The sequence below is a fragment of the Arvicanthis niloticus genome, chromosome 22 (assembly GCF_011762505.2).
Source record: "Arvicanthis niloticus isolate mArvNil1 chromosome 22, mArvNil1.pat.X, whole genome shotgun sequence".
Classification (NCBI taxonomy): domain Eukaryota; kingdom Metazoa; phylum Chordata; class Mammalia; order Rodentia; family Muridae; genus Arvicanthis; species Arvicanthis niloticus.
Window position 1 is genome coordinate 1,032,810 of NC_133429.1, and position 25,029 is coordinate 1,057,838.

At 56.5% G+C, this 25,029-nt stretch overlaps 1 protein-coding gene across 8 annotated transcripts; it reads left to right on the forward strand.

The window, feature by feature from the left end:
* The first annotated feature begins 586 nt into the window (after nt 1-586).
* On the forward strand, nt 587-23,952 carry Celf5 (CUGBP Elav-like family member 5). 8 transcript variants are annotated; one of them, XM_076919257.1, is made up of 13 exons: nt 587-849; nt 6,277-6,359; nt 11,554-11,605; nt 12,156-12,284; nt 13,997-14,076; nt 15,369-15,515; nt 16,228-16,369; nt 16,456-16,602; nt 17,430-17,492; nt 18,897-18,977; nt 20,550-20,693; nt 21,219-21,384; nt 21,689-23,952. In XM_076919257.1, the coding sequence occupies exons 1-12, from the start codon at nt 705-707 to the stop codon at nt 21,344-21,346; spliced, it is 1,341 nt and encodes a 446-aa protein (XP_076775372.1). In that variant the 5' UTR covers nt 587-704; the 3' UTR covers nt 21,347-21,384; nt 21,689-23,952. The 8 variants fall into 8 exon arrangements, with proteins under 8 accessions (XP_076775372.1, XP_076775371.1, XP_076775373.1 ...); XM_076919256.1 differs by having other exon boundaries at nt 21,219-23,952; XM_076919258.1 differs by having other exon boundaries at nt 11,554-11,602; nt 21,219-23,952.
* The last annotated feature ends 1,077 nt before the right edge of the window (nt 23,953-25,029 follow it).

Consider the following 25,029-nt stretch of genomic DNA (forward strand, 5'->3'; position numbering starts at 1 on the left):
AGCCGGGCATGGTAGCACAGGCCTGTCATCCCAGTCTGAGGATGCAAGAAACTGAGGTGGGAGGATTGCTTGCAAGGGCCAGTCTGGGTGTCTGCTTCTGTCCTCAAATGGCCTGTAGTTTTCTCTGCCCTCCTTAGCTGTCACCTCCCTGACCCTGTCCTGCCCTTTGTGTCCATGTCACAGGCGGGCTTTCATTATGCACCTCCCTGTTTTCAGAGCCATAGTCCCCTTCCATGGCTACTCTACTTGCTGACTCGTTTTATCTTGACACAGGCTCTTACGTTGTAGCCCAGCCAGCTCCGGAACTCCCATCCTCCTGCCTCAGTCTCTTCGGTGCACCTGGCCGCGAGGCAGATCTCCTGATTGTTGGTGACACACACACTAAGGATGCCAAGGCCAGAGCAGAGAGGCCTGTCGGTCTTTCTGGTGGGCATGTCCAGCCTGAAACTTCTCACAGCTCCAGAGCCTCTGGACCTCAGTTTCTCCCTGGGGTCCCCATTTCTCTGCGAGCCTCGAGGCCTCAGTTTCCCGGCGCCAGTGCCGCCCGCCCCCTGCAGTACCCGCGACGGCCGCCAAGAGCGCTGTGGCGCAGTCGCGCGCGGGCGGGGCCGCTTACGGAGCGAAGCGGCGGCACCACAGCTCCTGCCCGGGCCTGGCCGGTGGGCGGCAGCGGGCCTGAGCGCCCCGGGGCGCGGCCCGACGGCATGAAGGACCTGGACGCCATCAAGCTCTTCGTGGGCCAGATCCCGCGCCACTTGCACGAACAGGACCTCAAGCCGCTATTTGAGCAGTTCGGCCGCATCTACGAGCTGACTGTGCTCAAAGACCCGCACACCGGCGTGCACAAAGGTGGGCGCCGCGCCCCCGCCTCTGTACCTCTGAACCCCGCCTTCTGCACCCCTGCACCCGCCCCTGAACCCCTGAACCCGCCCCTGCACCCGGCACTCTCCTGCAGCCTCGAGCCCTTTCTGTACCCCTCTTTCTACACCTGCACCCCCATCCCTACACACCTTCCCTGCACCTGAGCCTTCTATACCTCTCTCCCACACCCTTCCTCCTGCACCCCTGCATCCCAGCCCCCACTCACCTTCCCCTACACCCTCCTCCGCCGCCCCGGGGGTGCTGCTCGCGATCCAGCTGCCCCCTCCTGTCCTCCGCCCCCTCTTCCTCCCTCCTCCCTCCTCCCTCCTCCCCCATCGCTCTGGAACTCTCCATCATCTTCCTTCTCTCCCCGGGCGTCTTTCTCTCTTTCCTCCTCTCCCTCCCATTCCCATTCCCAGACCCCCCCCCTGTGCCTAGAGTGCCAGGGACCCCAACCTCCCAGTCCCCCACCACCCTCCTTGTTGCTTTTGGTCTTCCTGGCCCAGCTTGGAACTTCCCACCTCGGGATTGGGGATCCTGCTCACAAAGCGGGGCTAGCTCCGGCTGCAGCCAGGACACATGTCCAGGACCCAGGGCTGAGCGGTAACTACAAAGACGTGGGGGCGTGGGGAGGGGGATGATGCTGGAGCCCAGGGAATACGGACCGGGCACCCCTCCCTGGGTGGTGCCATCTTCCTGGCGCCTTGAACCCACCCTGGGCTCAAGTGGAACCTGGCAGAGCCAGAGCTGAGGCTGAGACAATGAACGGGAGGTCCTCTGGACAGAGCCCAGATCTTAGGTGCCTGTGGCCTCTCCGGCAGGTGGCTAAAAAAAACTGACTCTCCCTCCCATTGAGGCATCTGGTGGGGACAGGGTCGCCCTGCTCTGCTCCTGACAGGTGTCGGGGACCCAAGGTTGAGACCAGGATCTCCATCCTTGGCAGGACCCCAGGAGGGGCCTTAACGCCTGGGTTGGGTGCTGGGGTGGGGGTGGGGGGCTCATCTCCCTTGGGAATTCCGAACAGGAAGCAGTGGTGGATGATGGACCCGTGATGGGACAGTGAGGGCTGGCGTGGACGTAGAGTTATTTTCTTTCTAGTAGATGTGGGGGGTCTGGGAGCCTTGGTATTTAGGGACGTTGCTTGTGGGGTGGAATTTGGGCAGCAGAGGGTCTCATTGGCAGTGACGCTGGGGACTAGAGAAACAACATCCTCCCAGGCCGCACCCAAGTAGGGAAGAGGTGATCCCCCAGGCCCAGGAAGGATTTAGGATCTTACAGAAGTCTGTAATGGGAGGGCAGGGACACTGGTGCTTACCTGCCACCTGAAACTTAGGATGCTTAGGCAGGAGGATCAGAAGTTCAAGGTCATCCTTGGCTACATTGCAAGTTGAAGGCTAGCCTGGGCTACATGACATCCTGGCTCAAGAAAAGTGGACTTGTTTGGGTTATTGCAGTGTGACTGTCAGCCAGTGGCTGCTTCTCTCTGGGCTTCAGGCAAATGGAGACAGAATAAATGGAGCTGGTAACCCTGGGACCTCCTGTCAATATTTCAATGGCTTTGTTTCTGGGTACATCTTCAAAATAGCCCATAACAGCAGAGGTGGGATCCCAGGTTGGACTAGGTCCCCAAGAGCTGAAAAAAGATGCAGAGAAGGGATAGGGGATGGAGAAGAGGAGATGGGGCGAATAGACCCTCTGTTACCCTCCCTGGAGCCACGAAGAGAATGGGGGCTTCCTCAGCCAAGGATCAATGTAGAAACTGGGGCCGGACCTTAGAGTCCTTCTGTCCCCATTTCTAAGGGAGAAGTCACCCTTGAGGTCTCTCCAGCACTACACACCATATGCATTTTCATGTTAATGATGGCATTTGCCTTAGAGCTGCTCACTCTGGGGGACTGCAGCGGGGCCAGGCCTGGCCTGCTGTTACCATGGGAGCAGCAGCAGCTGTTGGTTGCAGGAGGAAGTGACATGCAGCCATGGGGACGCATGGACCAGCACAGGCATGGAAGGAGCAGTTGTCCTGGGCCACATCCAGGTGTTTGCTTGAGACACTATGATGCCTTCAAGTGGGGAAGCATCACATGGTGCCTCAGTTTCCCTAGCTGCTTCTGAGAAGACCTGGGAAGCACACATCCCAGAAAGCCACTGAAAAGCAGGTAGAGCGTAGAGGGTATTTTAATGAACTTATTGGCACAAGGCCTAGGCTCACAGAGTGGACTGTGCTCCGATGCTTGGGTTCCAGGCATTCTCAAGCAGCTGCAAAGGCCCAGAGGTGCAGGGCCCTGGGAAAGCTCATCAGGGAGGAGACTGCTGTGTGACAGAGGCAGGGCACAGGCTGCACAGAAAGTGCTTGGGAAAGTGAGCGGAGGTGTACGGTAGAGGGTGGGTGGGTGGATGGGTGGATGAATGGGTGGATGGATGGATGGATGGGTGGATGGATGGGTGGGTGGATGGATGGGTAGATGGGTAGATGGATGGACAGAAGGAAGATGGATGGGTGGATGGATAGATGGATGAACAAATGGATTGGTGGATGGATGGATGAACTGATGGGTGGATGGACAGATGGGTGGGTGGAAAGTGATATCCCTAGCAAAGCTGCCTCATGGAGATGTAATTATCAGCATACATTTTTCTGGGTAAAGCTTGGAGTACTTGAGGTGGGGCTCATGCAGCTGAGGGTTTTGGATAGTTAGAGGAAGGCATTAGGCATTTTTTTATCTGAAGAATGATGTTTCAGATTAACCACAGCCTGTGCTAAGATGCTGGGTCAGGAAGGAGGGTGTGTGGAGGAGCCGAGGGAGGCCACAGCAGGACTGTGGGTGGGAGAGCCCTGCTCTCTTAGTCCTCATGGGCACCTCTGGCTGCTGCTACAGGAAGGATGGATTGGAGATGAGGGTGGGCTCAGAGCTGTAAGGGAAGTCCACCCATCTTGTCCTGTTGATGACAGGGCAGGGCCAGGTAGACTCACAGGAAACTGTTCTTGCTATGAGATGAGTGTCCAGCTGTGTTGTGTGTCTTGGTGGATGTCTGTGATCCCAGCACTCAGGCAGTGGAGGGTCATCAGTCAAGGCTAGCTTTGGCTACAGAGCTAGCCAGGAGCCCATCTCCAAAATAAGGCAGGTGGGAGGCTGGAGAGTTGACTTGGAGGCTTAGAGTGAACGCTGCTCCCCTCAAAGACCTGAGTTTGACCCCCAGTACCCTCAGGTGGCTTACAGCTGTGTGCCACCTGGTGCCTTGTGAGTTCCAGTAGAGAACCAACACCAACCAACTGTCCCCTGCCCCACCCCTGCTGGCATGCCACGGCCCCTCTATAGGCCAATAAAAAATAATCTAAAAGTCTAAAAACAAATAATATGAATTTAGCCTTTTCAACGTTCCAGAATTTCCTGAATCTCAGAAATCCTTCAGCCATCTACCACCCCCAGCTTTCCCCACCCTCCCTCCCCATCCCCGCTCGCTCAGGTTGAAAGGCAGATATTTTCAACTTGCTGAGTGTCCTCAGGAAGGCTGCTGTGCCTCTCTGAGCCTGGCTTCACTGAGTACACCATCTTGGGGGGATCAGAACAGCTGGTGTTGTTAGAGGGTATCTGTTGAGGTCTAACCACACCCCAGAAGTGAGTGCACAGTCGCACCTCCACCCTGGGTGGGTAATTTGAGGTCGTTTGTTCAGATTTCTCCCTGGATAGCTTCTGTGGCTCAAACACCCTCCATGGCTTCCCAGTGCCCTGACTTCTGTGACTCTTGCTTGTTTGTCACTCCAGGCCCCTTCCATTTGTCTCTAGGATGCCCCCAGCTCTTGGTGTCTGTCTCTGCCTCGGGGCACCCAAAAGCCACCCTTCAAATCTAGGCACGAGGAAAGTGGCGGGGGTGGGGGAGGGAGCATCCAGCCAAGCCAGGCAGCCCCAGTGTATGTGCACGTGGAAGAGAACTGGGGTGAGTCGTGGCCTTCAGCTGAGTATGACAAGGCCACTGTGAACCTCAGTCTTTTTGTCTGCATGGCGGGACTTTCTCCACATTCTCCAATGTTCCCAGATTTAAGGGTACCCAGTGCCCAGGAACCTCTTAAAACACCGTTTATCTCCAAGTCTAAAACCAGGTGCCAGGACATGAGGGATGAGTTTTCTAAGTGAGGTGACAGCCACAGTGTTGAGGCTCAGCCAGGGACCGGTGGGACCCTAGTGGCCGGACCAGGGTTGCACATGCGCTTCAGCACCGCGGACAGCGGCGTCTTCCCCTGTGCCCAGGGTTTCCCTCCCTCTACCCAGGGCCTGCAGTGGGAGTGGGGGCGGGGAGGGGGGAGCTCGCAACTTGCTCTTTGTGGCAACCTTCTGCTCTGCCCTCCTTCCTCCATCTGTCCTCTTCTTCCTCCTCTTGGATTTTTCCAGACAAGATCTGTCATAAACTCTATGTAGGCAAGGAGGGTGACCTCGAACTCCTGGTCTGCTGCCTGCACCTCTCAGGTGCTGGGACCAGTGGTGATTGGTCAGTGATTGTGAGGCAAAGGCAGACCTATCTCAGGTACACAAAGAGCTGGGTGTGGTGTTGTTATTCCTTTAATCCCAGCATTCAAAAGGCAGAGGCGGGGGATCTCTGAGTTCAGGCCAGCCTGGTACAGAGTGAGTTCCAGGACAGCCAGGGTTACAAGCCTCTTGCCTGCAGCCTGAGCGACATCTCCAGGAGGTCTCCTCTTGTTACCACCGCAACCTGGCGTGGAGCTCCAGGCTGTGTCTCCATCTTCCTAAGATGAAAACCAGTCCCCTTTGCCCTCTGCCCACCACTGTTCCTCCTCCTGTGTGTGAATTTGGCAATGTTAGCGACCTCATGGGCTCCACAGTGCTCACCACGCTTCTGTGTGTCCAGCCTCCTTGACTGAGCTTAGGACACTGACATCCATCTGTCTGTTCTGTGGTGGGACACACAGCTTTCCTTTCATGGCTGTGTAATATCTCATCAAGTGGAAGAGCGCACCCCACGTGTCACTCATTCACCCATCAACTGGTGACATTTTCATGGTTGCTGTTGTGAGTTCTGGCCCAACCATATCTGATTTGACTTTTCAACTTTTCAAGAATGTACCACCCTCTCAAAGTTCTGACCCCTTCCACTCAAATACCCCAGCCCTCCTCCAGCCCTCAGCACCCACAAATTCACTTCCTGTGTCTGGTTTCTCCTGTTCTGGGGATTTTCTCTCCTGGAGTCCATACTGTGCTCTTAGCTCAGTGACCCCAAGTCCCCTTCCTGCTGTGGGGGTCAGAGCCTCGTCACTCCTCATGGCTGAATAATTCTGCCCACGCTGTCCTTAGACCATGGCGGGAATCTCATCTACCTCTGCTCCTGGGCTGCCCACCACCTTTGGGTCATCGTATCCCTGGTGTTGGGGCCGTCTCCTCAAATGCTGTTTTCTCCCACCAGGCTGTGCCTTCCTCACATACTGCGCCAGGGACTCTGCCATCAAAGCTCAGACGGCCTTGCACGAGCAGAAGACCCTGCCAGGGGTGAGTGCTCTGTGGACCGGAGGGTATACTCTCAGCTGTGGGGGACTTGGACTCAGTGTCCCTAGACACAGAAGGGGGTAGAATAAAAGAGTCACAAATGTGAGCATCTCTTGGATGCCGACTGTATGCTGGGCTCTGTGCATTGCATAAGTGCTGGCTGTACACAGTACAAGCTGGCCTGGTGGGAAATGTGCCTCACTGGCAGGCAGCTGTGCAAAGGCCCTGGGGTAGGGCAGCCCAGCATTGAGGAGTGTCAAGGAGATCCCTATGCTTGGAGCAGAAGGGGTGACAGAGATGGGGGTTGGGGGACAGGGGCAGGGAGCAGAGGGGACAGGGCTGAGTAGGGCTTTCTGGCCACAAACAAGAGACTTGATTGAACCTTTCTCACCACCCCCTAAAAGAGAGGAAACAGCTTCGTTCTGCTCCAATCACTTCTTGCTATGTGACACTGAAATCATCACTTGCCCACTCTGGTCTCTGATATCTGAAAGAACTTGACAGGCCAGGGTGGGGAAGAGGGAGAAGGTGGCCATGTGTGGCTGGTGCCAGGGAACAGACCAGAAATGGGACAGATGAATTTAGTGTTTGCCAGGACTCTAATAACACACCCAAGGCTGGGAACTTTATAAAGAAAAGCTATTTAGCTCACAGTTTTGGGGTTCAAGGACGTGGGCGGACATTGGTGTGGCTCTGGGGACACCATCCCCAGATGATGAAATTATTGTTGTAATGCTGGCCTTGTCCTGCTGCCCCCAGGCCCCCATGGAGCCTGCACTTGTCCCCTCCCCTGCTACCACCCCACCCCTGCCCTCATCCCTGCCCCCACCCCTGCCCTCATCTCTGCCCTTACCCCTCCCTGCCTGGCTGCTCTTGTCCCTCAAACAGGCACCAAGGATCCTTTCCCAATACAGCCAGGCCCGCAGTGCTCAGTAAGGGTGTGGGTGTGGAGGGCTTTTCTGGTGAGGGAGGTGTCACCAATCCATTCCTGTCGGCTGGGGACAGTGTGTGCAGTCAGGAGGGAAGACCATGTGGCCTTGGGCATGTTGGTGGTGTAGAGGACAGATGTTGTGGACAGATGTGGGGTGCAGAGTATGAAGACCAGGTGGGAGTGGGCCCCCGTTGGGAAAGGAACCTAAGAGGTTCATTGACTGACAGCTTAAGAGCAGCTCCCCTTCATGGGCGCCTGTGTTCTTGGGGACAGTGAGTGATAGCTTCAGGCAAGTGTGGTAGTCACACTGGGCGACTCCTGACACGGAGTAGTAGGTGGAGGCCAGGGACTGAGCTCAGTACCCACTGAGAACGACCCACCCGTGTGCTCACAGTGCCCGGCAATGCCCTGCTTAGAACAGTAAGAAGTGGAGAATGCTCTGGAAAACGTTGACTTTTTAACATGTAAGGCCATCCATGTCTGTCACTGAGATTTTTTGACAGAAACATTAGAAGGTAGAAGCCCATATTAATACCAGATTCTTACCATGCAGTCATTGCAGCTCAGCCTCAAGGAGCACGCCGCCCTCCGGCCTGCATCTCCCCGTCCTGCTAACGTTTCCCGTTTCCTTGCATTTTCCTAACGTTTGGCAGGGTGACTGTTACATTTAACCCAAGCCAGCTTGGAACAAACAATCCTCCTGTCTCCACCTCCATGCAGGAGGTTGTCAGCAGCCAGGGACTGATGGGGACCATGGCGGACACAGGACAGTCATAGTCCTGGTGTTGCCACAAGGAAAGCTTTGCCTGAATAAGATCAGGTGTCAACGTCAAACCCACATTTACAGACCTTAGGATGAGCTGAAACTCGGGCTCCGGCCTGTGCTCAGTGACCCGCGAGTGACTGCTCTGCGCCATTCTAGAACGTTCCATGCTCCGCCATAGGCCCGGCTGGTCCTGTTGCTCCTCCCCACACACCGAGGACTCTGCGTTTATGGTTCTGCAGATCATACAACGAGCCCGGAGGCCACATGAGAACTGAACCAGCCAGGGGCAGTAGGGAGATGGGCAGGCACAGCCTTGTCCCGATAAAACTTTATTAGAAACCACAGTGGGGCCACAGCAGGGCGGGGCCTGGCAGCGCCCATTCGGGGTCCCTCCCCCCACCTCCCGTGGGCCACGCGGGAAGTGTCCTCTTGCTGCTGGGACTCGGATGCTGGGCGCTGATGTTATTTCTGAGAAACTGACATGGTCCGGGGAGATCCTGATCGTTCTAGACTCTGGTGCCAGCCACGGGTGACACCGGAACCTTGACGGTCCAGGTCTTTCTTTGTTGAGATCTACAGTTGGTGTCCAGCCACAGCTCCAGGCCTCAGTTTTCCCAGCCATGCCTCCTCTGTCCAGCAGACAGGAAGACTAAGGCTCAGAGAGGGAAGGCGATCTGCCTGAGGTCTCCAGACCTAAGCATCTACTCTCTGAGAGGGACGGTCCCATGTCCCACTGGTGGGGACCTGGGTCCCAGCCCATAACCTCCATAAAAACCCACAGGATCAGGGAGAGATTTGGCCTCGAAGAACCAGGCATAGAGAGAGATGGAGGACACTGAAGTGGACCAGCCGCTGTGCAGTGTCCACGCACATATGAAGCACACTCGTGAAGGAGCCACCCACCACGCAGGTGTCTCCCAGAGCCCCTCTATCCCCTTTCCCCCATTAAAGAGGCTCCCCACGCTTTTTCACAGCTATGTGCTGTTCTACAGCCCAGTGGAGAGCTCATCCATCGGGTCTGAAGCTGAGGGCGCTATGCTCTGGTCGGCCTTGGCCTCTGGTGTCTATTGGCAAAGGGTCAGAAGACTGGGGGTAGGGGAGCCATCCTCTCCCGGGAGCACTCCTAAAGGCATCAGCTTTGAAAAGCAGTAGAGAGGGTTGTAGGAGGGAGGGTTCCTGCGAGCGGCTCTTGCTGGAGGCTTTGAATGATGCACTGACTCTAAGAGCATCTGGATTGCTAGGAAGCCATGGCAGGTGCAGGATGGGTGAGGGGTTCGCCATGTCCAGGTGGGAGAGGATGCCTGGTGTCTTCCCTGGTTCTGGAATCTTCCGAAGGTAAAACTTAGCAACTGTAGGAGAAATCTGCCCTGCCCCAGATAGACCGGACGAGATTGTCCAAAGGTCTCAGTTTCCTCATCTGTAACACACACAGCTCAGCTATTCCCATCCCAGCTCAGAGATGAAACGGGCCCTGGACATGGTCTCCCACACCAAACTCCTACTGCTGCCTCAAAATCCGCCAAAAATTTTTCATGGGCAATTTTTTTGTTATCCCACTTTTTGACACTAGTAAGGGTCCTCCCTGGGGTCCCTTCAGATCTTATACAACCGGAACTGTGAAGTGTCGGTGTCCGGTGAATGTGAAAAAAAAGGGGGTGGGGAAGAGGTGAAGATGGGAGCTGCAGAAGGAGTAGGGGGGAGAGTGGGCACCTGAGCGGGACAGATTGGGGGGCAGGAGGGTGGAGAGACCCAGCTCGGATGCATGGCGGAGGCACGTGGTGTGGGCGGGGAGGGTGCTCCGTGGCCCCTTCTCTGTCACTGTGGGGTGGAGAGGGGATCCCGGGAGCGCGGGAGACTGAGGTCAGTGATGGGGTGATGGTGGCAGAGCCGGTGTCCTTCCTCCTCCCCTCCCTCCTCCCCCCTTCCTGGTCTCTGAAAGATTATATTTAAATCTCTTTTGTGTGAGGCGAGATCTGAACTCGGAGGGGGCCCCCACAGAGGCGGTTTCCATGGTAGCAACAACTGCCAGCTTCCGCGGGGTGAATCAGCGTTGCCATGGCAACCCCATCTTCATCTACCCAAGGTGCTAGAGAGGATAGCGAGGAGGGGGAGGGCCGGCGGGGGCGTGTGGGTGGGGCCGCGGGGGGAATAAGAGGCTAGATCTGGGGGACCCCCTCCCCTGCCTCTTCCCCCCACACCCCATCTGGGCGCCCTGACCCCAGAAGCGGAACTATTCGGTTCAGATCGCCTCTCCCCCATCCCGGATGTTGTGTGGTACCCAGGTGCAGAGGGGATGGGGTGTGGTTGGGTGGGTTTGGGGGGATTTGGCTGGCTGTGGTGGGGGGGAAGGGCAGGTAGTGCGGGGTCCCTGGGAGGGTCTCAGAGGAGGGGAGGGCTCTTCCAATTGGGGTGGGAGGATTCCGGAAGGGGAGGGGCCCAAAGGAAGCAAAAGGAGAGGGGAGGGGTGTGGAGAAGGGTGTGGGGGAGGGGTGGGGTTTGGGGATATTGAGGGTATAGGAGAGGGAATGGGGTGTGAACTTGGAGGGGTGTTCATAGCTGGGTGAGAACATTGAGGGGACCTTGGGAGCAGGAAGAGGCTGAGGTGTGAGGGGATGGATTTGGGGGCATCTGGCTCAGTCCCGGGACTGTCATTGTCAGGTGGGCGCATGTGAGACAAGTTCCTGTTTGTAGAGCAGCTTCTCTGGCCCAGGGACCCAAAACTGGAGCCCAAGATGTCACAGGCTGCATGTGGAGGGCTAGCCTGATCTGACTCTGGGGTGGAGACCCCAGTCCCCACTCTTGGGCCCTTCCTTCCTTACCCCCTAGCATGATTTTTTTTCCACATGGTGTCATTGAGGCGCCCTTTCTGGAAGGAGACAGAGGCTGGAGTTCACCCATGTGAGTCTCCCAGTCAGGAGGGTGACTCCATCCAGGCCAGTGGAAGAGAAAAGCAAAGCGCCAGATATGCGCCCCTTTCCAGTCTGTTATGGGTTGCCCCCATCAGCTCGTCCTTGGGGCAGGCGGGAGGCAATCATTGTATTTGGTCATGGTTCCCTGGGCTAGCAAAGGCTTCTTCAGAATGAATCTTCCTGAGAGCCATCCAGGGGCTAGCCTGTGCCTGCTGTCTGGAGAGTAGTGAGGTCTCTAGCACTCTAGGCTCAGAGTTATGGCTTCCTTTCTATGTTCTGTGCTGGAGGAAGTCACTTAACCAAGTCCAGGCCCAGGGTTCAGGAATAAACTGACTTCCTGAAGACAGAAATGTCCCAAGGTGACATTTTCACACAGGGCTCAGGGACATCAGGCCATTTCAAAGACAGTTTGTCCTGTTGAGATAATTATCATTGGGTTCTGAGCTAGGAGTTTGCGGTCAAGTCTCACTTGCACTGAGTTTGAGTGTGTGTTGAGACAAGATGGGCAACCGGTGCCGAGCAGAGTTTAGAGAGGCCCACCCGCTCCCCACTCTGTCCTCTGCCACCCTGACCATGTCTCCCTTTCCACAGATGGCGCGGCCGATCCAGGTGAAGCCGGCAGACAGTGAGAGCCGTGGAGGTAGTAGTAACCTCCCCGTGGCCGCAGGCCTCTGCAGCCTCAGGGTTGGGGCTCCGGCCGGCTCCGACTGCTCCCCAGACTTCAGATAGCCCACACCTTTCCTGTTCCCTCACGGGTGCTTGAAGGCTGCAGACTTGGGGTGTGGGGAGAGGTGTGGGCAAGGCTGTCGGGACCCTATGTATGTGTAGGGGCTCTGTAAAGCTAGCCTTGTTAGTCCCTGTCACTCTCCATCCTGCTGTCTATCGGGACAGGATCCCCGTCCCCGACCCCCAGCTCACTCTTGCCCTGTCTCCTGCTTCTGACTGTCCCCATGATCTTCTGTCTCTTCTTCCCCGACGCCCCCAAGCATCTCTGCTGCCATTCCTCCTTCCCTCTCACCCCAGTGAGTGACAGCCATCTGAGTATGGTTTCCCTAGCAACCTGGCTCTCATTCCTGGGCGACTGGGCAGCGGGGCGGCCTGAGCAAAGGTCCTGGGGCAGCGCGGGCCAGGGCTGAGGGTCTGCAGGACCAGCGCGGGCTCAGCGGGGCCGTGGGCCGGGGCTCCGCCCACAGGGGACCGGAAGCTGTTCGTGGGCATGCTCAACAAGCAGCAGTCGGAGGAAGACGTGCTCAGGCTCTTCCAGCCCTTTGGCGTCATAGACGAGTGCACAGTGCTGCGAGGACCCGATGGCAGCAGCAAAGGTGACTGGCAGGCGATGGGGGCAGAAGCAAGGGGCGGGCCCTAGGGAGTGGCAGCAGGGGCGGGGCTGAGCTTGGCACAGGTGTGGAGCAGTGGCTTGCAGGAATAGCAGAATGGGAAAGGACTGGAGTGGGCATAGCCAATGGAAGGGGTGGAGCAGATGGGGGTGGGTGTTTGTGGCTGGAGGAGAGGGTGCACTGTTCCAATAGCGGGTGGGATTTGAGTGTGGGGAGGGGAGGGAGAGGGAAAGGAGGAGAAGGGCTAGCTGCTGAGGAGCGGTCAGGTCTGTGGGAGGGCAAGGTCAGCCCTGGCTCCTCCCGAGTGTCCCTTCAGTGGGGCTGTTGTGTCCCTGCAGATTAGCCCTCCGGACTATGGCCTGAGTTCTTTCTATCCCCGAGCCTCTCAGCTTTTCTCCCCGTGTCTCAAGTTCCGTGTCTTCATGTGTCTGTCTTCATGTGTATGACTGAAAGGCTGACCGGTCCTGGCTCCATGTTGTGTGACTCTGGCTGGAGGTGCATCTGCCTTGGTGGACACCACATAAATGTGTATGTCTGTCCATTTGGCCAGCTTCCATGATTCCACAGGTCCTAGTTCACCATCTGTGTCATGGAGGACAGGGCTGGTGGCTATTCAAACCTTTTCTCACTTGTTCTGATGGGACCCAGGCTGCCTCTGAAAATGTGTGTGTGTGTGGCTGCTGGGGTCTCAACACAGTTCTTGGATGTTGAGCTGACTTCCTGTTGGCTGACCACATGAGTGGACAGATGGACGGGTGGATGGGTGGATGGATGGACGGGTGGATGGATGGGTGGATGGATGGATGGATGAGTGGGTGGATGGATGGATGGGTGGATGGATGGATGGATGGATGGATGGATAGATGGACAGATGGATGGGTGGATGGGTGGATGGATAGATGGATGGATGGGTGGGTGGTGGATGGATAGATGGTGGATGGGTGGATGGATGGGTGGATGAGTGGATGGATAGATGGTGGATGGGTGGATGGATGGATGGATGAGTGGGTGGATGGATGGATGGATGGGTGGATGGATGGATGGGTGGATGGATGGATGGGTGGATGGGTGGATGGATGGGTGGATGGATGGATGGGTGGATGGGTGGATGGATGGGTGGATGGATGGATGGGTGGGTGGTAGATGGAAGGATGGGTGGGTGGTAGATGGAAGGATGGGTGGATGGATGGATGGATGGATAGATGGTCAGATGGACAGATGGACGGGTGGATGGGTGGATGAGTGGGTGGATGGATGGATGGGTGGATGGATGAGTGGGTGGATGGGTGGATGGGTGGGTGGATGGATGGATGGGTGGATGGATGGATGGATGGATGGATGGGTGGATGGGTAGATGGATGGATGGTTGGATGGATAGATGGATGGATGAGTGGGTGGATGGGTGGATGGATGGATAGATGGGTGGATGGATGGATGGATGGATGGATGGATGGATGGATAGATGGATGGATGGGTGGATGGATGGATGGCTGACTTTCTATTTAGCTGAATTCATGGTTGACATATAAGTCTCTGACCCTAGAAGATGTTGATGTGTTCTGTCTGTTTGAGCCATCTTGGTCATGTGTGAACTCATGTCTGCAGGTGTCCATGCACGTCAGTCAAGGGTTCTTGCCCCTGTTGCTGCCACCCTCTATATCCTTCAGTCCCTCACCCCCTCTTCCCTTTCCTCCCAGGCTGTGCCTTCGTGAAGTTTTCTTCCCACACAGAGGCCCAGGCTGCCATCCATGCGTTACATGGCAGCCAGACTATGCCGGTGAGTGAGTGGGACTGCACCCAGCTGTGGTGGAGCAGGGGTAGGTGGAGGGTGGGTGGGATGTATAGGTGGTTTGGGCATCTTCCCTTTATAGACTGCTTCAGACAGAAGGCCGACTGCAGCCCAGCTTGTGATCGGAGCTGCGTGTGACTGCACGCTCTCCTGCGGCAAGTGCAGCTCTTAGCTTGTGCTGACGCGTAGAGACTATGGACCCTATTCTAGGGCAGCTGAAAGCCACAGTGGGCACACAGAGTGAGAGGGGCTGCCAGGCCGTTTGCATGGATCCTTTAGGTCAGGGCCACCAGTGGCCAAGGGACAGAAGGATGCCAAGAACCTGGAGGGGCGGCTGGCTCAGCTTCCTACCTGAAGGATAGGATTCATCTGCAGAGACTACAGAGATAACGAGAGGTTCTGGTGACCCAGTTAGCGGAGAGAGGGTAGAGAACAGGTATCCAAAGTCCTGGGTATAGCATCACACAGGTGTGGCTGTTGTCTTCCCCCCAGGGAGGGCCCTCAGGAGTCCTCATTACTGCAGGTAAACTGAGTCCCTAGCCTGAGAGCAGCAGTTGTCTCCCCAACATGGCCGAGCTGGTCAGGTCACGCCCAGGGCCAGCTTCCTCGTGACTAGACCCAAGGATCAGGTTGTCTGTCCAAGGGGGCATCTGGAATGGGGGGACTACAAGGGGGCTTGTGCAAGCACGGCTGCGAGCATCTGAGCCGAATCAGCAGGAAAGCACCTGGCTGAGCGCTCACCCTGCACTAGACTCTGGACCCTAGGCCCTCACTCTTCACTAAGTGCTAATTGCATCCTGGTCCTCCTCTGAACCCCAGCTCCTGACTGAGTCTCTGAGTAGGAGAGCAATCGGTCCACTGTTGGGTGTCATGTCCTACCCATTTGCTGGCCTCACACCATCCTTACAGGGAATCTCCACTGGTCCCAGGTGTGGGCTGCATGGTGCCCCACCACCACGTCCTTCTCTGGCCTCTGGAGTCTCTCCCTGCCTCGAGGGTATGGCTTTAGCTAGGAGGCCCCCTCCCCCATCTTTGTCCTAGACATGACCCTTGAACCTACACGTGCTCCACTTATGCCTATGGCTGTGGCTACCTCCAAGACACTATGGCCATGTCACCACGTGGCCGGGCCCAGGATGACAAGCCCATATCACTTCTTGTGTAGTCCTGGCTCTTCTGGGTGTGAAATCAGGTGTGGCTGGCATCTCTATTCTCATCCCTGGGGAGCACTGGCTGGCTACCCTGCCTTTCTACCCCAATGCCGTACACCGTCCTTACAGGGAGCTTCCTCCAGCTTGGTGGTCAAGTTCGCCGACACGGATAAAGAGCGGACGCTACGGCGTATGCAACAGATGGTCGGGCAGCTGGGCATCCTGACGCCGTCTCTCACCCTGCCCTTCAGCCCCTACAGTGCCTACGCCCAGGCTGTGAGTGGCCCCAGCACACGGGCACCGAACGCAAACTGAACACAGCCCCAGGCTGACAGCCCAGCTCCTGCCGGACAGCCCCACCCACAGCCTCCCTTCTGACCCAGCCTAACGGTGGGCACGGTGCTGATGTCCCAAGTGGCTGCAGCCTAGGTTCCATCATTCCTAAATCTGCATTCAGCCCAACTCTGGCTCCAACCTCCCGGCTGACGTCACCCAGCCCCGACTCAGTCTTGACCATTGACTAACCCTAAGCTTAGCCGCAGTTTCTGACAGTGCTGTGTTCCTTTCCTAGGCAGGCCAAACCCCAATCTGGATATAAATATTGAACCGTGTTTCTAACCCTAGCGCTGAGTCAGAGCTGGGCTTTGATCCTGTGCTGTTCCACACCCCATATCCTACACTGACCTCAGTGGAGCCTAATGTCTGACTGATCCCTGATCCCATATCAGCCTTAATCTCAGTCTGAGCCTCAGTTTAGAGGCTCAGTTAGAGCCCGAAGTCTAGACTGAGCCTTTTTTTCAGAAACCAAATGTTAATGCCTACTGGACCCTAATCGTAAACCAGCCGCTGACCTCCAGCTGAGCCAATGGCTGACTGATTCCTGATCTCCAACCAGTTCTTGACTAAACTGGAGTCTCTCAAGGTCCTCCCCAACCCAGTCCCTGACCCATGTTGGTACTGGTTCCACTCACACCATCTCTGTCCCCAGCTCATGCAGCAGCAGACGACAGTGCTGTCCACCTCAGGCAGCTACCTGAGCCCCGGGGTGGCGTTCCCTCCCTGCCACATCCAGCAGATTGGTGCCGTCAGCCTTAACGGTCTGCCCGCCACACCCATCGCTCCTGCCTCCGGTGAGGGCAGCTTCTGGGAGGTTTCAGGACAAGTGGGGAGTCTGCCTTGTCTGGATCCCTGTGTCTGACCCTCTCTCCCTCCCCAGGGCTACACTCACCCCCACTGCTGGGCACAGCTGCTGTTCCTGGCCTGATGGCACCCATTCCCAACGGCTTCCCAGGCGTCCTGCCCCTTCCCGGGAGCCACCCTGCCCTGGAGACTGTGTGTGCCAATGGTCTTGTACCCTACCCAGGTAATTTGGGAGAGTGCTCCAGAGCCAAGGACAGTGTCTGGAGTAGGTCTGGTAACTGAGGGACATGCCTGGGTCCCCACAGCCTTACACCCTTGCATGGCAGGACCAGACAAAGAGTAGCAGGTGTGGGCACAGGAAGAGGATGAGGAGGAAGGGTACATCACAACCACACACTTTGTGAGTTGGTTCTGGGTTCAAATTCCAGTTCTAGCTGGTTTCTAAAGTGGAAAATGGGACAGGTGACATCCAGGGCACGGTGTTCAGCCCGTGTTGAGCACATATCTCATCTGCTGTTAGGGAAGGAGGTCATATTATATAGTCTACATCTGCCTTCCGTTTCCTGTGTGTGCAGGCTGAGCCTAGACTTCCCTCTGTAGCCCAGGCTGGCCGTACACCAAGGGCAGTCCTCTAGCCTCGGCTTCCCAATGCTAAGATAACAGCCGTGAGCTTAATTCTTTATTCTGTAGCTGGCTCTGGGCTTTGTGCAAGTGATTCAGGGTGGACCTGAACTGCCAGCCTTCAGTAACGGCCCAAACCAGGAACTGGGTAGACCGTGAAACACTCAGGGGTCCCCACAGGCTGGATGAGGGAGTCTGCAGGGGATGGGGTGTGGCAAGTGACTCTCAGATGAGGGGTTTTCCTGGGTGCTGAGGGGGGATGGTCACACGGGTTCCCTTGTCCCCTGTGGTTTGCTGTGGGTGTGTGTACCCCTGGGCGAGTTGACCCACATCTCAGATGCAGTTTCCTTGGCTCGCCTGTGGGGGTTAACACAGAAGGGAAGCGGGTGTCTGTGGGTGTCGACACTCAGTTCATCCCCTGCCCTGCAGCTCAGAGCCCCACTGTGGCAGAGACCCTCCATCCTGCCTTCTCCGGAGTCCAGCAGTACACAGGTAGAGGCAGCCCCGTCCTGAGCGCTCTCCTCAGGGTCTCAGCCATCTGTACACGAGACCCCTAAGGAATGCACACGTTCCCTTAAGCCTGAAGCTCCCCACATCTCATTCCCAGGACCCAAAGGGACCTGACCCCCTCCAAAGCCAGAGCCGCCTCTGTCTGTGCACCTTAAGTAGCTGTGCCCCACCTCACTGTGTGACCCTAACCCTGCCTCCAGAGACCCTGCCTAGCTAAGTTCATTCATTAGACATGCCTCCATCCCTGCCTCTCACCTGGAGCTCTGCTCTTACACCCTTTCCACGCTGCCTTTCCTGCCACGGCCTGTCCCAGCCCTTCGCCCATACCTCTTCCCTCCACTATGCCCCAACTCCACCTCTTGGCCAAAGTGGTTCTACCCTCCACTGGCCCTGCTCCCTTGAGTTCAGGGTGGGGCGGGGCCAGGGCTGAGGGTTGTGGCCAGGGCCAGAGAGGCGGGGCCGTAGCTGAATGATGGGGCGGGGCCAGGGTTGAGGGGTGAGTCAGGGACTGGGCGAGGCAAGGGGCATGTTTGGAACTGGTCAAGACCAGGGTCTGGGACAAGGTAGAGCCAGAGTGGTGGTCGGGATAGAAGAGGATGGGGACAGAGCTAAGGACCAGAATCAGGGCATAAGGGGCAGAGTTCGAGCCTGGGGAATAGGCTCAGGTCACAAGGAGCAGGGCCAGAGCCACAGCTTATGGGGAACCAGAATGAAGGGCAAAGGCATGGTAGAAGGCAGAACATGGGGCTAGTGACCCTAGCCTACCCCTCAGCCATGGACCTGCCCCTCAAGCTATGGCCCCACCCACTCTAGTTTCTACCTTCATCTGACCAAGACACCTGCCCTGACCCTGGACCTTAGACCCTGGTCCTGGCTTAGCCTTGCCCCTCAATACATTCTTAGCTCTGGCCCTCCTTGCCTGGCTCGGTCGCAGTCCTGGCTGTGCCCCGCCTCCAGGTCTGGCCCCACCCAGGCCCCTCCTACTTTCCTGCCTCGCCCCTCAGCCCTGGCCTTACCTCTCTGGCCCTGGTCCCACACCACCCTCAGCTCCGTCACAGCCCCTCGATCCACCCAAAGCTGGCCCTAGGCCCGGGCTCTGCCCCTTGTCTCCATCCTTCAGCCCTTACCCCACCCTTCCGTCCCGCCCTTGGTACTGGCTCTACCCGGTCCCTTAGCCTCACTATCCGTCCTGGTCCTGCCACTCAGCGCAAATCCCAGCTGGGCCCCACCCCCTAGGCACCGCCCCTCAGCCGCAGCCCCGCCCCATCCTGCCGCAGCCCAGCCCCACCCCTTTGCCCCGGCCTGATCCTCAGCCCCGCCTACCTCGACCCCAGCCTAGCCCTCTGCTCTGGTCCTGCGGCTCAGCACGGCCTCTGCTCTCTGCAGCCATGTATCCCACCGCGGCCATCGCGCCCGTGGCACACAGCGTTCCGCAGCCTCCGCACCTCCTGCAGCAGCAGCGTGAAGGTGAGGCGACCCCTGCCAGCCCCACCCTCACCTGCACTGCTGACCTCGCCCCTCCATGGAACGGCGGCCCTTGAGGTTCCCACCCCCTATGGACAAGCGAGGAAACCCTTTTTTTGGTGCGCGTTTGTGCAAGAAGGCATCTTGGGTAAACTGAGGCCTTCCCAGTGAAGCCAAAACTGTGGAGGGCATGCGGGAGAAAACAGGAGTCTGGAGTCTGAGGAGGTATCTTGGGTAAACTGAGGCCTTCCCAGTAAAGCAAAGCCTGTGGAAGGAATGGGGGAGGAAGCAGGAGTCCGGAGTCCTGCAACCCAGGGCCACTCACATCCTCTTCTGACTGGGCACGGTGATCAGAGTATTTAACGACCTGCCTCAGTTTCCCCATCTGGAGCTCAGGTGTCCTGGCCTCATCTGTGTAGACATGGAGTCACTGAGAAGTTCCTGGCATATGGGCCTTCTCTGCAGGAAGCTTTTACCTACCTATGGACCAGTAGGGCCTGGGGAGAGGTGGAAGAGGGTGCTTCAGGAGAGTCTGCCTTCACCTGTGATGGGGCTCACACTCCAGGGTGCAGGGACTGAGTTCACGGCTGAGCCCTTGGACTTTTGAGGGTAGCTAGTGCCCCTGGATTGTCCCACGTCCCACACTGGGCTGCACTGTGTCACCTGGACACTTGTGCCTGAGGCCACCAGCAGGACATGCTTGTCTATTGACAGCTAGGACGTGAAACAGGTGACATCCGAGGACACTTGGGGAAGGCTGGCCATGCAGGCCCCTCCCAGGCCCTCCTTCAAGTCCAGGACAGGAGTCTGGATAAAGGCGCCCGTCACCAAGCAAGATAAATCCCATGTGACGGATCCCTGCACATTGTCCTCTGACCTCTCCATACATACACTGTGGTACACTCGCCCCTAAATTTAAACCACATAGACAGAGAGACAGACAACATCTGTACCTTGCAACTACAGGCTTGGCTCCCTCATGGGAATGAACGAATGAATGAATCAATCTCTCTCTCTCTCTCTCTCTCTCTCTCTCTCTCTCTCTCTCTCTCTCAGCTTTTTTTAAGACAAGGTCTCACTGTGTAGCTTATGCTGGGCTCATAAGCCCAGCGACCCTCCTGCCTCACCCTCCCAAGTGCCGCCATGATGGGTGTGTGCCTCCAATCTGGCCTCTGGGCTTCTTTTAAACGGCAGGTGTTTGTTAGACCAGCACCAGGCCCATGAGCCACTGCTGAGCCGCAGCCCCCATCACTCCACCCCATCCGCCTGACTCCAGTACTCAGCCTGAGGAGGCTGGCAGAGATGGGGTGGGGCTTTGGGAATCATCAGGGAGGCTCAGACTTGCGGGGTCTCAGCAGGGACGAAGATGCTAACTGGGTTTGCTCTGTGGTGAACTGGTGGTTGGGTGGACTGATGAGGGCTCTCAGGGCCCAACCCTGTCCCAGCCTTTCTCTCTGTGTGTCTTGAGGAGCACCCCACTGTATCCACAGCCAGAGACAAGGACTGGACCCCAACCCAGGGGGGGTCCGCCTCCTCTCCTTGGGGGCTTTATGTCTTTCTCTCCCCCACCTACAGGTCCCGAAGGCTGTAACCTGTTTATCTACCACCTCCCCCAGGAGTTTGGAGACACGGAGCTGACCCAGATGTTCCTCCCCTTCGGCAATATCATCTCCTCCAAGGTGTTTATGGATCGGGCTACCAACCAGAGCAAGTGTTTCGGTGAGTGGACATACCTCGAGACCCCCATTGAGGGTCTGGGGGTGTGGTCAAGGGTGGAGTCCCACTTAGAATTCCCCAGTGAGGGGCTGAGGGCGTGGTCAGGGGTGGAGCCCAGACTAGAGTTTCCCAGTGAGGGGCTGAGGGCGTGGTCAAGGGTGGAGCCCAGACTAGAGTTTCCCAGTGAGGGGCTGAGGGCGTGGTCAAGGGTGGAGCCCAGACTAGAGTTTCCCAGTGAGGGGGCTGAGGGCGTGGTCAGGGGTGGAGCCCAGACTAGAGTTTCCCTGTGAGGGTCTGGGGGCGTGGTCAGGGTAGAGAGCTTGCCTGGCATGCATAAGGTTCTGGAATAATCCTCAATGCCACATCAGTGTTGTAGGAAGAAAGCGAGGCTGTGGCCCCCGCACCACAAGGGAAGTTGAGCAGATTGGATGGGGTGAGGCCCCCACCCCTGGAGCGGACAAGACCAGCGTTCTCTCCAGGAAGCCGGGACCACGCCCCTCACCAGCACCTGTCACTTTGTTCTCTCAGGATTCGTGAGCTTTGACCACCCGGCCAGCGCGCAGGCGGCCATCCAGGCCATGAACGGCTTTCAGATTGGTATGAAGAGGCTGAAGGTGCAGCTGAAGAGACCCAAAGACCCAGGACACCCGTACTGACCACGCCCACAGCTCCTCCGCTGTGGGTCTGGCCCCAGGTGAGCCGCCAGGCGGCCCCGTGCTCCGCCCAGCCCTGGTGTCATTCAACCCTCCTCCCATCCCAAGCTCACTCTCCAAATCCTGGGGGCGGGAGTGACACTCCAAGAGGCTGACTGGGGATTCAACCCCTCCCCCATCACCTTGTGGCTTGGGTGGCAGAGAGGGTGGGATTAGGGTGGGGAAACCGGAGAGAAAGCTAGGAGGTTCCACCCTGGGGACTTCCTTCCCAGGGAAAGTTTTGAAGGATGAATAGAAGTTCATTCTAGTGAACTTCTGGTTTGGGGCTTGTGGTCTGGGGTGCAGGATGTGATGGGCGGGACTTCTGTCCCATCCTGTGAGGCTGTTCCCCCCAGCCAAGAAGCCCTAATCCAGAGAAAGGATGCCGTACAGCACACACCCAGATCTGTGTCCCTACAGCTGAACTTGGAATGCCCAGTTAAGCTTGGCCCAGGACTGAAGCAGAGGAAATGGGGACACGCCATAGTCTTGTGGTCCCCCACCTCTGTCCTCACCAGCCCCCGTGGACCCTGAGAATCCTGTCTTCTAATTTCATGCCCAGTGGGTTAACAAAACCCAGAGTGCCGCTTGCAATCTCACAAAACAAACAACACAAAACCAAATACCCAAACAAACAAGCAAAAAACCCCAAAAGTCAACTTCCCCTTCAACATTCTCTGCACTTTCTTTGGGACTGAACTGATTTTAAAAGGTGGAACCAACTGAACAATGACGTCATGGAGGTGACAGCTCAGCTACCAGCAGCAGCAGCCTTCAGAGCACCCAGGAATACTTTTTCTTTTAGGTTTTTTTTTTTTTTCCTTCTTCTACCACCCAGCCCAGGGCCTGGTAGAGATCGGCAGTCTTTAATCCTTCAGTGTTTTTGTCCGTTATCTGGGTCTTTTGGGCTTTATCTATTTTGGCTTCGATTAGGAAACCCATCAATCAGGTAGAAACCCCCAGACGGCTGCCATATTTTCACTTTTAACCCAGTGTTCTGCTCACCATCTGCTCTGGGCTGGGCAGGGGGGTTCCATGTCAGGAGCAAATGCCCCCGTACTGATGGTGACTGTCAGGAACTGTTATTTTGAAAACGCTGGGGTTTTCTTGCCAGGACAAAGTGGGGCAGGGTGTTCTGTGCCCCACTCTACTGCTCCCCAATATTCCCCCATCCTCCCCAGGTTGAGCGGTTCCCCCGCTTCCAACCACTCCAGGACTTTTATGTAAATTACAGCCAAGTTTGGACACCAGCTCTCCCAGTGACCCCCTTCCTCCACCTGTTCCCCACTCACGGCCCCCCAAATTCCGAAGCCACCAAAAGCCACCTGAGGTACAGAAGGCTCCGTGGTGTGTCGTGGGGCGGGGAACAGGAGTCTGAGCCCGGGTCTGAGGGGCCCATACACTGCCAATCACCACCCGCCCCTCGACTTGGGGACACCCCCCACCTGACTCGGCTTTTCCGGTATCCCCCTTAGCCAGGAACCCCCCCTTCCTACTCCCTGTAGCTGCGCATAGATGTGCGCGCACCATAGACTATATATTTTTGGAGAATGAACCACAGCGGCCAAACTCCGTCTGAGGAGGTGGCTCTGAGCCGGCCAATCATCGGGGACCAAGGACAGACCAGCTGAGGCCGGCTGGACGCCAAACCAGGACCCCGCCAACACCATATACCTCCAGTTTCTGGGGTCTCCACGGCTGCCGCCCCTGCCCTGCCCCTCCCGCTTTCATAGCCTTACTTGGGTGACCAGGTGTCCTTAGCTTCCTGCCCAGGAAGCCTCCTGTCCCCCACTGCCCACCCAGATCGCAACCCCCTCGTCCTCCAATCACCAGCCGTAAACTGAAGGTCTTGTGCCGGAGGTCACCGTGAGTCGGACGTGGCCAGCCGGACACGGTTACTGACCCCGCGGACTCCACACTTCTCCTCCTCCTCCTCCTCCTCCTCCTCCTCCTCCTCCTCCTCCTCCTCCTCCTCCTCCTCCTCCTCCTCCTTCTCTCTCTCTCTCTCTCTCTCTCTCTCTCTCTCTCTCTCTCTCTCTCTCTCTCTCTCTCTCATTATGTTGGTGATCTTTTTCTGAGTGAGTGCCAACAAGACGGCAGAGAAGAGCGCCGAGGGGGCGGGGACTCACTGATAACCCGCTTTTGATTCCTAGTTGGAGGTTTGGGAAGACTTTGGTGGGGGAGCCACCCCTTGTATATTACCCAGCCTGCCCACACACACCACAAAGCACAGAGTCGTTAATTTGGACATCCCACCAAGCGGGAGTGGGGGTGGGGGTGGGGTCCGGATCCCTTCTGACTCGTCCAAAAGCAAAAGAGACAACGTTTTTTTAAGGTTTAAAAAAATGTAAAAACAAGCAAAAAAAAAAAAAATCCCTTTTCGTTTCTACCAAAATGTTTGTTGACTGACCTAAATCAAAGGGGGGGGGACAAAAAAAATCACCCCGATTCTGCCCACCTTGTTTCGCGTTTCCGGTTCGATATTCTGAACGGAACACTGTAAGACTGTGTTATGAAGTGTGCGAGCGTGTGTGTCCGGGTGTCGCTGTGTCCCCACCCCCCCCACCCCCCGTCCCCGGCGCCCCATGCAGGTTGCCCGCTGAGTGCGTGCTGGCGTGCGCTGGCGTGCGCGCCGTCTAGTTCATGTTTACGAGCTGTAAATACCATTTTTATACTCCACACGGGAGACCCTATGTGATTTGTACAACGGGCTTAATTTCTGCTACAATGAATTTCGTGAAATTTCAAGCTTCAGTTTTGGAGACCAGCAGAGGGGGAAGGCCGAGGGTGGAGAGGGAATGTGGGGTTTGAGTCCCGTGCCTCCTGTTCGTGTGCGAAGGAGCGAGCTTCTCAAAGTCAAATCACCTCTCCTTGGTCTGGAAAAGAAAACAAAAAACCTAAAAGTTTATTTAATAAAAGTTTTACTTGTTAACAGGGATTATCTGTCACCTTGTTTTCCCGTCGTGGTGTTTGGAACTGAGTAATATTCCAACGTGTAAATAAAACATGTTTTTCTAGCCTGGTCTACAGAGTGAGTTCCAGGACAGCCAGGACTACACAGAAAAACCCTGTCTCAAAAACAAAAAACAAAAACAGAAACCATGTTTTTCTGAGCTGGGCATGGTAGCTGCCGGCTGGAGGCAGAGGCAGGTGGGTCTCTTGAGTTCGAGGCCAGCCTGGGCTAGAGAGTTCCAAGAAAGCAAGAGCTACACAGAGAAACCCTGTCTCCAAAACCAAACCAAAAAAAAAAAAAAAAAAAAAAATCATGTCCAAAGTTCCTAACGGGTTACCTAAAATCTGCAAAATCAACGTGCCCTGCCCCCAGGTTCTCCAGCAGGCGTCTAGGTACCTTTTCTCCCAAGCTCTGCCAGGAAAGCCCTCTTCACACCCCGAGGGCCAGACTTGTTCCGTGTACAGGGTGCTGCACAGGTGGTTCTCAGCAGTTACCGATGGGAATGGAAGCAACCAGGCAAAGATAAACCTCACCTGAGAGAGGCGGAGGCAGGAGGATGCCGAGATGCACACATGCCTAGGCAGCATGATGAGATTAGGCCTGAAAATAGAATAATAAAATAGAAAAGACGAGAGTACGGGAAAGAAAATAAGGAAATTGTAAGATAAATTTCAAAATGAAATTAAAATTTAGG